The 15,987-nt window shown below is 45.2% G+C and overlaps 1 protein-coding gene across 1 annotated transcript; it reads right to left on the minus strand.

Annotated features, from left to right (window-relative positions):
• Window positions 1-217: 217 nt before the first annotated feature.
• LOC117891287 (ras guanine nucleotide exchange factor R) lies at window positions 218-7,211 on the minus strand. The gene is made up of 7 exons (XM_034796679.1): window positions 7,052-7,211; window positions 5,559-6,112; window positions 4,535-4,809; window positions 4,048-4,120; window positions 2,790-3,979; window positions 1,802-2,450; window positions 218-1,587 (listed from the first exon to the last, which is right to left on the minus strand). Exons 2-7 carry the CDS (start codon window positions 5,752-5,754, stop codon window positions 1,421-1,423), a joined length of 2,550 nt encoding a protein of 849 aa, XP_034652570.1. The 5' UTR covers window positions 5,755-6,112; window positions 7,052-7,211; the 3' UTR covers window positions 218-1,420.
• Between the last annotated feature and the right edge of the window lie 8,776 nt (window positions 7,212-15,987).

A 15,987-nucleotide genomic window follows, 5' to 3' on the forward strand; every position in this document is an offset into this window, starting at 1 on the left:
TTGCTCTCTACTTTTTAAGTATAGTTTCTCTTTCACTTAATTTAACTCTCGCTCGAACTAAACGATTCGTTGGTTATCACGCCTAAAATTGCTTTGAAATGAATGTGAAACGAAAAACATGTTTAAAAATTCGCATTCACTCACTAATTAATACATTTAATCGTACATATAGTTCGTAGGTATATTCGTACATACATCTATTTCGGCTTTCTTTTTGTTGTCTCTTAAAACTGTTAGTTTTACTCTCGATATGGTGTCGTTCTCTACGCTCGTTTCAGCTGTGTTAAAACAATTTCCATATTTACTTTGTGGTTTTCGTTTTTCCTCTTTACGTATATTTAAATTTAAATGCCTAAAGGAAGCTTCTGAAAAAGAACCAAACCGAAATTCGCATGCAAATAAGTTATACAATGTGCAGTTTTTTTTTGTTTAACATTTAAATTAAAATATTACACACAATTCATTATTTGTCATCGTTCAGTTTTTTTCGTTATAGATTTTTTTAGTTGCCTCAGTTGTTGGTTTTTGTGTTCGTTATAGATTTTTAGTTGTTTTTTAGTTGCCTTTTGTTTGCCTTCCAGCTTTAAATGTTTTGTGAAAAAATCCATGCACTTCCATTGTTTCAGTCATGAAATGAAATGTTTTGCTTGTTTGTGTGCAAAGTTCGTAACAGACAGACATGCATGTAGTTATACATATGTAGATATTGGTGTAGATACGTATAGTTATAGATTTGTTTATATATATGTATAGTATGTGGTGTATATATTTCTGCTGAAAGTACATCTATAAATTCTTTAAAATTTCTACTGCTGTATACATCAATGGTTGGGTTGGTAGGTTTGGGTCTTTGGTGTTTTGATCTATTTAGGAGTAGAGAGAGATACTTCGCATTCTTATAAAATGCATAAATATTCAGCTTACAAACTAAACTACATCCCGATGGATCTATCTCTCTATCTATCTCTCTCTCTCCCTCTCTCCTGGTTGATCGTTTGATATATAATCGTTTCATTTAGATATATGTTTATGTGTTATAGTTCTAGAGAGCGCCTGTGGAGCGACACTCGTGTTTAGGGAGGGCTTTACATTGAAATCCATACAATTGTTATGCTTGAGTTTAGTTTGAGAGACTTTTCGACTGCAGTACCGGGGGGCGCTACTTCCTCTTTTGCAATCGAATTTTTTACGATAATTTCGGTTTTCGATCAGTTGAAGTTTACGGTTCTGATCAATCGAATTTTACTGTTTTAATCGATCGAATTCAACGATTTTTATCAGTAGAACTTTACGGTTTTGTTCAATCGAATTGTACGGTATTTGCCTCAATCGAAGATTACGTTTCTGATCAATGCCATCATTCCCGTTATTGCTGCCATTTCCCCGGTGAACCGGAAGCTTACAGCACCAGACCGTAACCTCAGTAACCAGTCGCATCGAATAGATCCGGCAGCACCAAAGGCGGACAATTGTGTGGGCTGCAGGTGACGCTTGGCATCTCATCGGGCGTCACCGCATCCGTGCAAATGCACTGCAGACAGTTGCCCGTATCCTGCGGCAGAATGTCGCCAATTTTATACAGTTTGCCTGCAACAAACAGCAAATAAAGGAATGGAATGGATTTGAGTTTGCAATTGAATGTGCAGGCAGCAGCAAATGGATTTAGGAAGTGAGCAATTGTGGGGGGGAGTAGAAGTGGGCAGTATCGGAGTAACAGTGGGGAATAACAGTGAGAGTAACGGGCTAACAGTGGAATTGGTGTGCTGCTTCTACGGGTAACTCCTCGTTGTCTTTTGCTTACCCAAAACATTACACATACGCCCTGGTGACAGCGGCGGCGTTGTTGTTATTATCGTTGTCAGCGTATACGGTGGCACCACTGGGCTCCTGCTGCTGCCACTCGCCTGATGTTGATCCTGACTGTTGGTGCGGCTGCTGCTTGTGGGGGTGTCCCTACTGATGGCCACGCTGCTTCTCTTGTCATTCGCCTGTGGGTCCATTGTTGTCGTCGTCGTTCCTGCTGTTGTTTCGGGCATTGCCACCGCCGTGCTGTTGCCATTTGCAATTAAATCCGTTTGCTGCTGCTGGGGCTGCTGCTGCTGCTGCTGCTGCTGTCGTGGATGCACATCAACTGCAGTTAGTGTAATGTCAATGTTGACAACGCTCCCATTGAATTCGCTGCTGTAATCATTGTACGAACTGCGGAAGAAGACTGCATCGGCCACGTTGTTGTTTCTGGCATTGTCTTTGCTGTTGCCACTCCCCCTACTGGCAGCCCTGTTGGCGCTGTCACTCTTGTTTCTGATGGCAACATCATCGATTATTGTCGATGCTGCTGTTTCCTGCTCCGAGGCATCGTCCGGCGTGTTTGTGCTGTCAGCATTCAGCTCCGTCGATGTCAACCAGCGATGAAATGCATCGTCCAGGTCCTGGCCAGCATTTCGACCAGGCTGCAGAAAAAGCAAAAACATATTGTTAATTCAAGTCGACTGCATAATAAATAATAAACCAAGTCAAGCTTGAAAAAAAGAGAAAGCCCATTACGGGGGAGAGCAAGTTTCAGGCTCAGTGGACACGAAACGCAGGACTGTTCGAGGGAGGAACCAAAGTCAAGCTTGTTCGAGAGGGAAAGAACCATTCTCTGGCTTGTTCGTGGGGTAAACCAATGAACTGCCCTGGCCCCAAATCCTAATTGGTCTGAGACTGGACGCCTCTTAAAGCTACACCAGCAAAAAAGTACACAAAAAGGTACAGTCAAGCGGAAGAGCTCCTGCTCCTCCGGCACTCACATTTGTGGCTGCAGCTGGGTCCTTAGACAGTCTGCTCGTAGCCCAGCCATTTGTTCTTGTCGTCGCTGTCGTAGTTGGTGTCGTCGCCGTTGTGGATGTCATCAACGCCTTGGTCGTGGGACTGGGGCTGGAGCTGGAGCTGGAGCTGCTACTCGTTGTCCATTGTGTGTCTGCTGTTGCTGGTGGTGCTGCCTCCTTGGGTCGCTTTGTTGGCGGCTCTGGCAAAATATCGCTGTCGGTTTCCGCCTCATCAAAGTTTTTATCAACGCCCAAGTCGGTATGGAGTTCAACGCCTGCCACTGCCGTTGTCTCTGTCTCTGTCCCTGCCCCTGCCCCTGCTGACTTTTGTCGTGCCAACGCCTCTTGTTGATGTTGCAAGCGTTGCTTTTCGTGCAGCAAGTGCTGCTGATGATGCTGATGCTGATGGTGTTCATGCTCCTCCGTTTTGTAGTCGTAATAAAGTAACGCCGGCAAGTTTTCGGGAAAATTTAAGATCTTGCTGGACGAATGCGTGGGCGGACGATGTGGATGGGTGTGGTGTGGATGCTCCGGCGGTTGTTGCTGCGTGGGCGTGTCGGTTGTTGCTGGCTGGGGATAATGCATATCCTTGGCTGCCGCTTGATTAACTGACAAAGCCACGAGATTATGGGCATGCTGCTGCCCCTGGTCCTGTTTCTGTGGCTCCTCCTGCTGCTGTTGCTCCTGCTGCTGCTGCTGCTGCTGTTGCTCCTCCTCTTGTTGCAGCTGCTTCTTGGCCAACTTCTGCTGCTGCTGCTGCTCGTGTTTGTGTTGCTTGATTATATTGTAGTTGCTGGCAGCGCCAGTCTTTTGTTTTTGTAGCTGCTGCTGCTGCTGCTGCTCCTCCTCCTGCTTTATGCCAGACTTTTTATAATCCTTTGGCTGCTGCTTGTGGCTCTCATAAACTTCATAGTCATTAAAATTCTTTTGATTTCTGGCGCGATGCTTGCGCCGCTTGCCAACTTTTCCCGCCATTTTGTGCACTTTTGTTGACTTTCTCGTGGTGCTCTCGTGGCGATATGGATCGGAATAGTCACCAACAGCAGGGACAACTCCACCATCGAAGCCAACACCAACAGCAAAGCCAGCTCCTTTGCCTGCTCCTTTGCCTTTCTCATTGTCGCTGCTTGCTGCGGCCGTTGCTTCCTTCACCTTATTTGCATTTTCCCTATCTGTGAAAGAGTGGCAAAAGTTTCTTATTACATAATTCAAGGCACATAATGGGTGGCAAGAAACTAACCGCAACGCTCCCACCAGCAGAAGATCTCGCCATCCATGCAGAGGCAGACCTCGCAGGCATCCTCACGCGGCACCTAAACGAACGCCAAAAGAGAGAGAGGTTGAGTGAGGTTAAGGGCAAAAAGAGTGTTGGAAAAGTGTGTAGAAAAGTGTTGCAAAAGGTGTGTGAAAGGAGTGTAAGAAAATGTGTGAGAGAGTGTTGAAAAAAGTGTTTAAAAGAGTGTCTGAAAAAGTGTCTGAAATTTGTAAAAGGTCAGCCATCAGCCATCAATCATGTGGAGCAGCATGGAGCAGCCAGAGACAGCCAACCGAGTCAGCAAATTCCAAATGACAACTCTCAAGTGTTGGCTGCTAATTGAAGATGCTCCAGACCCAAGAGCACACTTCATTTAGCATAAAGTAAACTTTTGGGGGAATGAAGTGCCTGTCTGGGCAAACCATTTTCAATTTTCATTCTCTGCAATTTCTTTTACTTTTCCTTTTCTTACCTTTTGTCCATGTGTGTACGTGTGGCCATTGCTGTTGCAGGCAGCGGCACGGCTGTGCGGCTCCAAATCCTCAACTGAGCCGGTGGCAAGCCCTGAGCTCTGAGCTCTCAACGTGTGGGTGGCGCTGCCAGTGCCTGCCGTTTGCTGTAGCAACTCGGCATCGCTGAGCATTTGCTGGGAGAGCAGATGCGCGTCGTATTTCGCTTGGGATTGGGCCGTGTCCAGGTCATAGTTGAAGTCATCGTTCGGCTCATCTAAATACTCGAAGGGCAAAGCTGCGAGAAGCCAAAGAACAAATTGCGAAATAAAGCCCACAACTCACTGTCATGTAGAATTACATGCATGTAGTTAGTGTGTATGCATGCGTATTGTGCACATGTGTAAGCTGCGATGATTGGCAAGCTGTTGGCCCAGCTTTTGGATTACATTTTTGGTGGCCCCATAAACGGCGGCATTTTATTATGCATATTTTTTGGGATAAATTATCATAAAAATAAAAAGCAGCAAAATAAATCACGAGCGACATAAAGGGAGGGACACTTATAAGCAGACAAATGTATGTATATTTTATGTATTTATGTATGTAGTATGTATGTATTTATGTATGTAGTATGTATGTACGTATTTGCCTGCCTTTATGGCTCTCTGGCAGTTGTCATTAAATCAAAAGGCGCTGCGCTCATTATGACATTAAAGTGGCGAAAGGCGAACGGGATAAGTGGGACGATGGGACTGGGACTGGGACTGGGAGTGGAACGGGCAAATATAAAATGTTAAATGTAAAATCTTAAAAGCGAACAAAATGCTCGTAAAAATTCAGAGCAGAGCGCTGAGCGAAAACGTTTTGGGCGCTGTGATTTATGTAATACAGATTTAATAAGGCTGTAAAACGAATGGATGCTGAATGCCTGACTGCGATTCCATTCCATAATTCAGGGCAGGCAATAAGCGGCAGGACAAGGCCAGAGTGTGTGCAGAGGCAGGTCAGGGAGGAGTCTGGGACTGTTTCTTCGCTAAGACTCACCCTGACTCCGGCTGAGTAGTAATCCGAAAATGTTGCTCCACAGCAGTAGACGGAGTCTTAAGGAATTGGGGTTTGTCATGCTGTTGCTGTTGCTCCTTTTGCTGCTTCTGCTGTTTCTGCTCCTTGTTACTCCTTGACAGTCGCTTCTAATAATCCCAGCAAGAATTTCACTTTTAACGGATTTACCGGCTAGCATTTCACTTCAGTTGCAGCACATTACTTTTTGCTCTTTGCAACATTTCTTCCACAGAGACACTCACGTACGCGATGCACAGTGCGGGATAAATTTCAAGGGGCACACCACACACACCGCCACACACACCGCCACACACCGTGTGGCACAACCTTCAGCGATGTTTGCTTTTTCCTCTCTGACTGAATGTTTGCTGTGGCACTTTACACCCGTATTCGTAGCCGTAACCGTAGCCGTAACCGTAACCGTTGCTGTTTTTATCCTCCACTTGTCTTCTTTGTTATTCTTAGATGCCTCCTCGTGCACACACTTGTGCATACGAGCACTACTCGCACTTGTAATGCGTGTCGGGCGGCACTTTCTGCGGGAGAAATTTTTGCATTTACCTTTAGCAGTTGCTGCCACCCACTCAGCCCACGCCCCACAATCAACTACTGGCATTAGGAGAGAGAGGGATGGCCGCCTGCTGCGCCTCCGCCTCCGCCTCTATTCAATTCATTTTGCCAACTTCGTAATGGCACAACTGTGATTCGCCCCCTCCCTGGCTACGTGCCGCATTCAACCAACCAACAAGTGTTTCCCCCGATCCTCCCCCGCCAGAACGTGCCTTATGTAATCAGTGTAAGGAAGCTGCGGCAGCTGCGATTCAGCCACAGTCAAATGAAATTGAATCCCATTAACTAATCATAAAGAAAAGAGCCACACAGCCAAGGCTCTTTGCTTGCTGTTTTTTCTGGTCAAAGTACAAACAAAATCTAAGCAACAGCAGCACTTGGGGCACAGGTGGAGGTAGAGTGAGGAAATTGGCTAAAATCAGGCTGAAAGAGCAAACAAAAACAAAATGGAAATGGCAGAGCAGCATCCGGCAGCAGGCGGCAGCCAGCGGAAGTCCATTGCCGGGTACTGGGGCAGCGTTTGAAGTGTGAGAAATTAGCGCTATGCCAGACAACACACACAACACACACAAGCAGCATCCAGCAGTTATAATAAAAGTCTCTCTTGTGCGTAGTTTATATTTAAGTGATGTTCAATTTGCGCCAACTTCCGTGCAACTTCCATGATTGAGTTCCAATTATTGAAACATTAAATTACGCGTTTATTTATTATTTATTTACATTTATTATTTACGCTGCTTGTTGCGGAAACTTTTGTTAAACAAAATGCTGTATGCTCGTCACTTTGCACTTATTTGTTTGCTTTTAATTAAATTATAAACACCCAGAGAGTGAGACAGAGGGAGAGAGGCTCCAATTTCTCTTTAAATTTCTCCAATTTCCGTCTGTGAACTTATTTTAATTACATTTCTGTGTTAGTTAATGGAATGCACTCAAATCTTCAATCGGCTTTAAATCTTTAAACTCGAAATCCACGTAAGACTCGTCTCGGGTCTGTCACACACGGCGGCTACGCGATGACTGACTAAATCTCGTTTACGACTCGGCAAGTTGCACGCTGCGACATCCACTGTTGCTGCGGATGCTGGATCCTTTGTATTTATTGCAAGGCAACAACTCAATCCTGACGCTCTCTCTCTCGCCGAGAGATTGCTCTCTGCAAGCTAGCGGCCTTTTATGAATGAACTAACGGTACAGTGCGGTGCGCACACAGAGAGGGACAGTGAGCGAGGGACACAGCGAGAGAGAGTAACAGCGCACGTTAACAGCGCTCGTTAACAGCGCCTCTGTTAAGTGCCTGTTAGGCGCTTGCTCTGGCAAATGCAAATTGCATCAAAACGAAATCCGTTATGTTCAGTCATTTTGCACTCTTTTTTTTGTGGCAATTGAATTTAGCGCAAAAGCCTTTAGGCGCGGCACGGGCATGAATTTAATGCGGAGAATTGCATTACAGCGGAATGCAACGACAGGAAGGAGGCAGGAAGCAGCAGGCGGGCAGCAGCAGGGTGGCAGCAGCAGGGAGGCAGCAGCAGGGAGGCAGCAGGCAGACAGCAGGAAGCAGTGGGAAGCAGTCCACTAGGCAGGCAGAAAGCAAGACAATGTCATGTGTCAGCGGCAGAAACAAAATTTCTTAATTCCATTTTGCGTGTTTGTAGCTATTGATGGTGGGGTAGGGGAAGGGAGCGGGAACGGGAACGGGAACGGGCTGGTTGTGGTGCTACTCATAACCCACGAGATGCTGCTGCAGATGCCAAAGTTCAGTGCTAAGCAGCGCACAAGTGTGAATATGTAAATGACACGCAAGTCCGACTGGCGCTCGCACAAGGACACAAACAGCAAGTACGCGGGCACTAGCATGAGTAAAAGTATGAGTAAAAGTATAAGTAAAGATATGAGTACGAGGGGGGAGGGGGCGGTGCGGCTCTGGCAGCGTAACTCTGAGGCCCGTTGAGTGACAGGCGATGTTTGTTGCGGGCTCCCTGCCACGGCTGCCATTGTGTAGCTCTTGTTAGACATTACAATGCGTGTTTGTGTCAGGATAACTGTCAACAGTCGCCGTTGGAATTTGTTGTGTGCCCGCTACTCCCACTCCCACTCCTACTCCTCTTTCTCTTCCTTTTGCTTCCATTTTTACATTTTGCTAATTTCTTTTGTATGTGCCGCACGGCATTAGCATAAAATAACAATAACTCTGCTCATTGTGCCTGTCACAGTACCGGAGAGAACTCTGCGGCTCAACCAGAGGCTGTGCAACAGTTGGTGGTGCCTCCAGTCAGCCTCCCCATTTGGGTCTCCCATCCATTGATTTATTTGCGGCCACAGTTGCACGACTGACATATGGAAAGCTGCCACTTGACTCTCATTTTATCTACCGTCTGCCGCCGCCAGCTTATTTATGTGCTGAAATTTATGCTAAATAAATTGATATGTCCATCTTCATGGCTAAACAAATAATGTTGGATGACAGCTGGGGCGATTCCGATACGATCCGATGTGCCATTGATATTTATTGTGTGGCAAAAGCAATTAACTTTACACAAAAACACACACACATGAATTCATAATGAATTAATTGCCAAAAAAAAACATTTAAAAGCTGCCAAAAGCAATTATAAATGAAGTTTATTTTAAAAATATATTTTTGCATGCGGTTGAAACCTTTTAAAACATTTTTTGAACTACTCAAATAATTTGCTGATAATTCCCACACTTTTTAATCAATTTTTAAATCACTCAAATAATTAACCAATAAATTTGGAAACCACTAAAATAATTGCCTGTGCTTACGGCCCTTAAAGTAATTTAAATAAAATAATATAAATATTTTAATTCAATTATAATTGAAGTTTATATTTAAATGTTTTCTTTCATAACTTTTTTAATTATTTTTGAAAGCCACACAAATCATTTCCTAATAATTTCCCACATTTTTTTCCTTTTTTTAAACCACTCAAATAATTCCCAAATTTCTGCCTTTTGCTCACACGCCTTAAAGTAATTTATAGGTAATTATTATAGCCATTCCGGCAACTGTTTTTGTTCGTGTTCTTCCTCGTGTAATTGTCCGGAACAATTTAATAAAACTGTCAACTGCCTTTTGGCTGTGACTTTTGCCTTTTCCCTGGCACACTTTCATTATTGTGCGTAATCCTCTCATTGTGTTGATTATTTTGATGGTTGGCTAAATCCTTTCCAAGGGCCTAGACCCAGCCAGCCGCACAACAACTTTTTCCATAAATATTAAAATATATTGTTTGGAAATCTGTGCAGGCGCCCAGGCCTTGACTCTGCCCATAAAAATGATTCATTTAATTTGGACATGTGTTTGGGGGCGAGGCCTGGGCCTGGCCGGGGCTTAAGTTTATGCAAATTAAATTACAATTATAAATTCTAAGGACTGCCCGGGGCGGCTTTGGTGCTTGTTCTTGGCCTCCAGCTTCTTGGCCTGAGCTCAGGGCTGTCCGGCAGAGTGTCTCTTCTGCCTGCTGCCTGCTGCCATATGCCAACTGACAGTTGTAAATATTTAAAATGCTAAAATATATTTGACACTAGTGCAGTGCAGTCCGGGCAGCAGCAGGCACTTTGACAGATGCTTCTGCATTCTGCATCTCTTTGGAGCGTTCCACTTGAAAGCAGAAGGTTGCTAGAACATTTGTACGCATAAATATATGTACATAAATACATCTTTACATACATAAATTTATGTAGATATGTTTGGGCATTTTGCAGCTGTATTATTCCTTAAGAAATGTTCGCTTGAGGCTGTCTTATTTTGCATGCAATGTTTGTCTTCTGCCAAGCAAGTATCTGGGCATTTGTGAGCTAAAATTATTGGCAGTTGCACAAATATATGTACCTTCGTGCACATTTATGTATTATGATTTGATGTGCATTAATTTACATTTTCTCTTATCTGTCTGTGACTTAACATGAGCTGCCACAATTTACCTTGGAATCGAAGTGAAATGCATTCAATTTTGTGATTATTGCCCATGGCATTTCCCCTTGCCTTTCGTATCCATTACCCTGCCTGAGGCCTAACCTGTCATTCCATCAGTTGCATGCCCAAAACTAAATGTTGATTGCCAATCAAATTGAATGTTGAGCTGCCTGCTCTGCAGTTGAAAGCCTATCGATTGGCTCCTTAAAACAGTCGACAGCTTAAAGCAATTAATGGGCAACAAGGCTGCACTTTTTTTAACAAAGTTTCGGGAACGAATCCACTTGGCAAATGTCGCCGAACGAACATTTTGGGCGAGTGTTGAAAATGCTTAAAAAGTTTTTGGGCACCAAAACGAAAGTTGGGCTAACTATACACTATATATATATATATGTGTGTGTGTTTGTGTGTGTGTGTATGAACAATATGAACAACAATATGAAAATCAGTTAAGAGCAAAGCAAAGCAAAGCAAAAATAAAAAACGCGCAGTGAAAATGAACTTTGAGAGTTGAGGAAAAACTTTTACTTTTTTTTCGCTGTGTCGCGGGAGACTGCTGGGGAGAGACTGCAGGGGGAAGCGACTGTAAGGGAGAGCGTGCAGGGCAGATCCTCTGGCAACTTCCCATTTTTATAGCTGCTATCAGAAGGCCTTTTGTCTTGCTCGGCGCAAAGAATGAGCTTGATTAAAGCAACAATTTTAAATGCAAAACAGTTTTGCGCACAAAATTTCGTGATTACGGAATGCAATATCATTTTTGCTGCCGCTCCTGTAATTATGGCAGGGGGAAGGCCCATTCAACTGTGAAAGAAAAGAAAAAGAATAAAGGTGGTGGTCGGGGGTGTGGCCTGCTGGCTGCGAATATTTCGAAAAGTAATTTGAAAACAACAGAGAAATGCAGTCAGTAGGGGGAGGAGTGAGGGTAGCCGCTGAAAAGTTGGCATTTCCATGGCAATTATGAAGCTGCAAGAGGTTGGCTGCCGACGAGTGGTTGAGTGGAAAGGAAAAGCCAAGACATCGTCAGCGAGGCTCCAAGGCTATGCCGGGAGTGCCAAGTGGCGGGTGCGGCGGTATCTCAGTGGCGTGCTTCAACGCGGAGAGCTTTATTAAAGTGCACTTTGGAGGCAGCAAAACAGAGAAAAGGCGGGAGCAGGAACCCCAGCGAGTGCCAGCAGCGAGTGTGGCAGCAACGAGCGTGGCAGTTGCAGCAACGAGTAACGATACAATAAATTATTCCCCACATGGCAAAGGGCAAGGGCAACGTGAGCTCATCAGGCAAATGTCCGCACCCCGAGCTGACCCTTTTTCGGAGATGTTAATTGAAAGGCCCAGAAAAACCATTTAGCAACGTTCCACCTTAGACAAACACACACAAAAGGGCTGCAGGTTCGTGCTGTTGACTTTGAATTAACAAAAGGAATAACAACATTAATTTGTGGCAAACAAAATAAAACGGCAAAAGGCAAACAAAGCAAACTGGGGAGAGAGTCTGCCCTAAATACTGCGCTATTATGATCAGTCGAATGATTTTTTCTTTTATTACTCCCCTTTTTTATTAGCTGCCCATAAAGTGAATGCCCCATGCGTGCCCCACGTCTAGCCGCAACTTTTATGTGCCGCATAAATCTGCTGCGAATGTCACCGAAAATTCTTGCTTGGCCGAAAATAGATATCGCCGCAGGCACAGGCCCGGGCCCAGAGTCCCTGCCCTGCTAATTTCGTCAACAAATCTGCTAAGCCAGCTTATGGCCACACACACGCACACACGCACACTTCCATGTGCTTTTTATTGTTCAAGAAATTGAAACGTAAATCTCTTGGCAAGACTTTGGCGCGCAGCTTGAATTGATTTTATTTTTTTATGTGCTGTTTAATAGGGAATTTTGTGCACAGTGCATATGAGGGGGAGCAGGAGGAGGAGCAGGGGAAGCCATGTGCAATCAGTTGAATAATTATATTTTTGCCTTAGCAGGCATTTGGCAGCAGGTTTGCAGCTCCTTGTGCCCTGTTGTTGCCGCCTTTAATTGTGCGCAAAAACGCAGTTCGATAATCACATTACAAGGGGGGAGTCTCCGCCGCCCCGGAAGTCCACATTCAATTAAGCCACGGCACATGGGACTGCAGTGCAGATTGCTTGGCGGGCTGGCAAACAGCTTAAAAAAGCTGCAAGCGAAACGGGAAAACTGCAGCAGCACGTAGAGGCCCGATAAATTGCAGGCACGCAAATAAAATGTGAGCGGAGAAGGGAGGGAGATCTCAGTGCGGAATTGTGTCAACAGCAATCTCAGTCAGTCAGTCAGCGGCACAGCCCAAGCCCAAGCAGCCACTGCCCACAGCCTGTCCCCAAGCCTCTGCCCACTGCCCTCCCACAGCATACGCTTTTCCACTCATCATATACAAATGCATATATTTAATCTTGAATATACTTATGCCAGCCAGCCAGTCTGCTCTGTGCGTTGCCTGTTTGAGTTGCATCATAACGATGCGGCGCCTCCTGTCCGTTGCCACTGGCATCGCCACTGTTCAGACTGACTGACTGCATGTATGATTTAATGGCAGCCATGGCAACGTTTATTGCATTCTTCCGGCACTCTCTGCCTGAACTTTTAACCCATGCGACACAGATTTGTTGTTCCTTTCTTTTTGCCAGATTTTTCTGGGTAAATTGTCAAACCACTTGCAGCTTTTGTTGAGGTTTTACTTTCATCACCATCATCAGCACTCGCTCTCCCTCTCTGTCTGCTTTTTGTGTTGATTTTCAATTAAAAGTTTGCCCTTTTGCAGGTCCCGCATGCCAGCCTCAAACTGGCCAGCTCCAGCCTGTCTCTTGCCCCCTTCCTACGACGTCATTGTTCGACTGCAGCTTGCAGGCGGCACACAGAGAGAGTGCCAGATCCACTAGACTATTGCCATTGACGTGAGTAAACCATTTAGGTAAATAATTGCTTTGCCAGTTTAGGGGCCAGGCAGGCAATCAAACAAAAAGCAGGTCCAAGTCCCAGTCCAGCACTTGCCACACTGTGTAGCATGCCGCTTAAATCCGTTGCAGCAATCAAATGTTGCCACGAAATATGAGAGCTGTAAATTGATGCCAAGTTTAAAATCACAAATCTCATTCAATAAAGGCAAAAAACATTTTCAATTGGCCTCAAAAATTGGCAACATTTTACAAGAGTTTCCCCCGCCGAAATGCAATTTATTTATACGAGAATAAGTGCTGCCCGTCTGTATTTATGGTAAATGTGCACATTGCTGAATGATTTTGCAAAAAGAGTTTTTTACTCGACTGAAGCTGGAGCTCTGAAGTTTTCAGCATTTTCTAGCAATTCCATTTGGACTCTGGACCCTGGACTCTGCTCGTAAATTCTGCTGACGAAACTCAGCTTCAGGCACGTTTTATTTCTCGTTTTTTCTGCTAAGCGTAATTGATTGATTGATGGATGGCTGGCTGGCTGGGGCTTGCAGTTGCCCCTTAAATGGTAGCATTATTAAAGCTATTTTTGTGCTGTAAAAGTTGCCAGAACTTAGCACATTTAATCTTTAATTAAGAGCAACAAAGACAAGACGTTAGCTGGCAGCTTAAATGATGCGTTAAGATGTGCCCCCAAGGAAAGGGATCGACCAAAGTGGCTTGCGGCTGGAAGGCTGAGCATTGGGGCCACAAAAAGCCGCAAAGGACTTTAAGCCGAGAGGCGCAAACAAACGAAAGTGGCAGGAGAGGAGTGGGGCAGAAAGGTGGCTACAAATGCCAGCTGGCAGCGGTACACATTGCCTGCCAAAGGCAATGCAAATGAATTAAATTACCAAAAGAAAAGAGTGCGAAATAATGGCCGCCAGGAACTATGCAAATGGTCAGCAGAGGGGCAGTGGGGAGAGCACAGGCTGCCCCGAAGCAAAGAGCCGAACTGCCATTAAAAATTCAATTGCCTGTAAATAAAGTGTTGGCCGAGTGACGCACTTGAAGGATTGAAAAGGGAACAGCAGGCAGGCAGGGACCATGGACCATGGACCGACAGTCGAATCCGTATTGTTTGTCACTTAATTAAGGTTAATGTGCAGAGCTCCGACCGGGCTTAACTCTTACACTTTTGCACTAGTAAACAACACTCATGCGTAATTAAATTTGCAATGGAAATAAGGGGAATACAGGCCCCGGGCACTTGGGCTGGATTGAATGGAGGCTGGGCTGGCTGGCTCGGACTGCCTGCATAGTTTTTGGGTTGCTCGTAAAGCCAATGGCTTGTGCCTGTGCCACAAGTTTATTTCGTTAAGCAAAACATTTCCTGTGCAGACAGCAGCAAATGTGACACACGGAAATGGCAGCTTAAATGTGCAAAACTCCAATTTAAATTGTATCAAAATGTCTGCAGTGCTCCGTTCTTGCAGCTAAATTTAATTACGACAAACAAAACGTCACACAAGTGGCTCTAACTAAGCGCCAGCACCAGCCCCAGCCCCAGCCCGAATGTGCAAACATTTGACTGGCGAACAAAAGTTGTCAGAGACCACTTCAATATATGCGCATATCTAATGCGGTCGTGGCTCTCTGGCACTCCCGAATCGTTTGTTGAAACTGAAAGCCAGCAGCCGTGACCTCCCCCGGAAACTCATATTTGACAACACATTTAGAAACAACTTTGAGTGGCAGCATATGACAGCAGTTCATAAAAGTCAGTGACTGTTGAGGAGTGCAGCAGCAGCAGCAGCAGCAGGAGAGTCTGTGGAGGAGGAACTGCTGCAGAAGAATGACTTCCTTCTGGCAAGCAGCAAAGACTGTGTAAAGATGCGAGCAGAGGAGCTACAAAGGGCACACTGCTGCAGAGGCTACCAGTGCCAACTGTGGCTGCAATTATAGGCCACACTTTAAGCTAAATTCTAGCAAAGATTCGAGCTGTTTGTTCTCTTGCAAATCCCCACCAATCACTCTCTGTTTTAGTCCATTGCAAATCTGCCACTTGGCATGCGAAATTTCGAAGCGAAAGTTTGTGTCAAAGTTTTTGCCTATACTGCCCCTGGGAGGAGGTTGAATGCCGCACGATAAGCGTGTGATATGATGGCCAGAGTTTTTATTGTTTCGCTCTTTATGGCCGTGCCATGATGAGGTGCCCCACCATTAAGGCCGCACACCGACACGCCAGCGAAATTCAATACGAAAAGTTGCTGCAAAACTTAAACACTTCACAGACGCCGCGCCGCGCCGCGCAGCTCCGCTCAGTTTGAGGGCGGAGTGAGGGGAGTGCGGGAAGTGCGTACTGGAGTTGCCTTTTTTACAGCCTTTTTGTGTGAAACTTTTCTCATTAGTCACTATTTTTAGCTGCAGTTTAATTGTTACACACTCGCAGCAAAACTTTTGCCCCCGACGACTATAGAGTGCCAGTCCTCGGAGTTTGTTTCCATTTTTTTTCTTCTGTATGCCTTTCGGGGTTGGCAAGTCAAATAGCTGACTGGCAAAGATTTGTGTAAGCAAATTAAAACGTGGCACTCGCTGCCAGCCAGGTGCCAAATGAATATGCCCAAAATGTGTGCCCCAAAACTAAATTGAAATTTTCCAGCAGGAGCTGCTCGCAATTAAAACACACTGAAGTGCGTGTGTCTGTCTCTGTAATTACGTCAAACACGTGAGCAATGCCTGTAATTTAGAGGCACAAACACAAAGGCACAGGCCCCAGAGCCCTTTGTCCTTTGGCCGTGGAATCTGAAACATTTGCCGGGGTACCTATGCCGACTTGCTGCAATTTCAGCCACGTGCATATTTTGGCCAAAATTAGACACAAGCCAGGCCAAGCGATGTCTCTCCTTTCTCCATCAGTCTCTGTCTTTGCTGCCTGCCTGGCGGGTGTCCTTAATTAAGTGCAAGGCTTCGTTTATGTCTCAAATTTAGGTTCCTTTGACATGGAAACT

The sequence above is a fragment of the Drosophila subobscura genome, chromosome E (assembly GCF_008121235.1).
Source record: "Drosophila subobscura isolate 14011-0131.10 chromosome E, UCBerk_Dsub_1.0, whole genome shotgun sequence".
Taxonomy (NCBI): Eukaryota; Metazoa; Arthropoda; class Insecta; order Diptera; family Drosophilidae; genus Drosophila; species Drosophila subobscura.

Coding starts and splice junctions, on each gene's coding strand:
- LOC117891287 (XM_034796679.1), bottom strand. CDS start 5,754: ATGCTAGCCGGTAAATCCGTTAAAAGTGAAATTCTTGCTGGGATTATT. Junction 4,121..4,534: donor CGTACACACATGGACAAAAG/GTAAGAAAAGGA, acceptor GCGTTCGTTTAG/GTGCCGCGTGAGGATGCCTG. Junction 3,980..4,047: donor CTGCTGGTGGGAGCGTTGCG/GTTAGTTTCTTG, acceptor ACTCTTTCACAG/ATAGGGAAAATGCAAATAAG.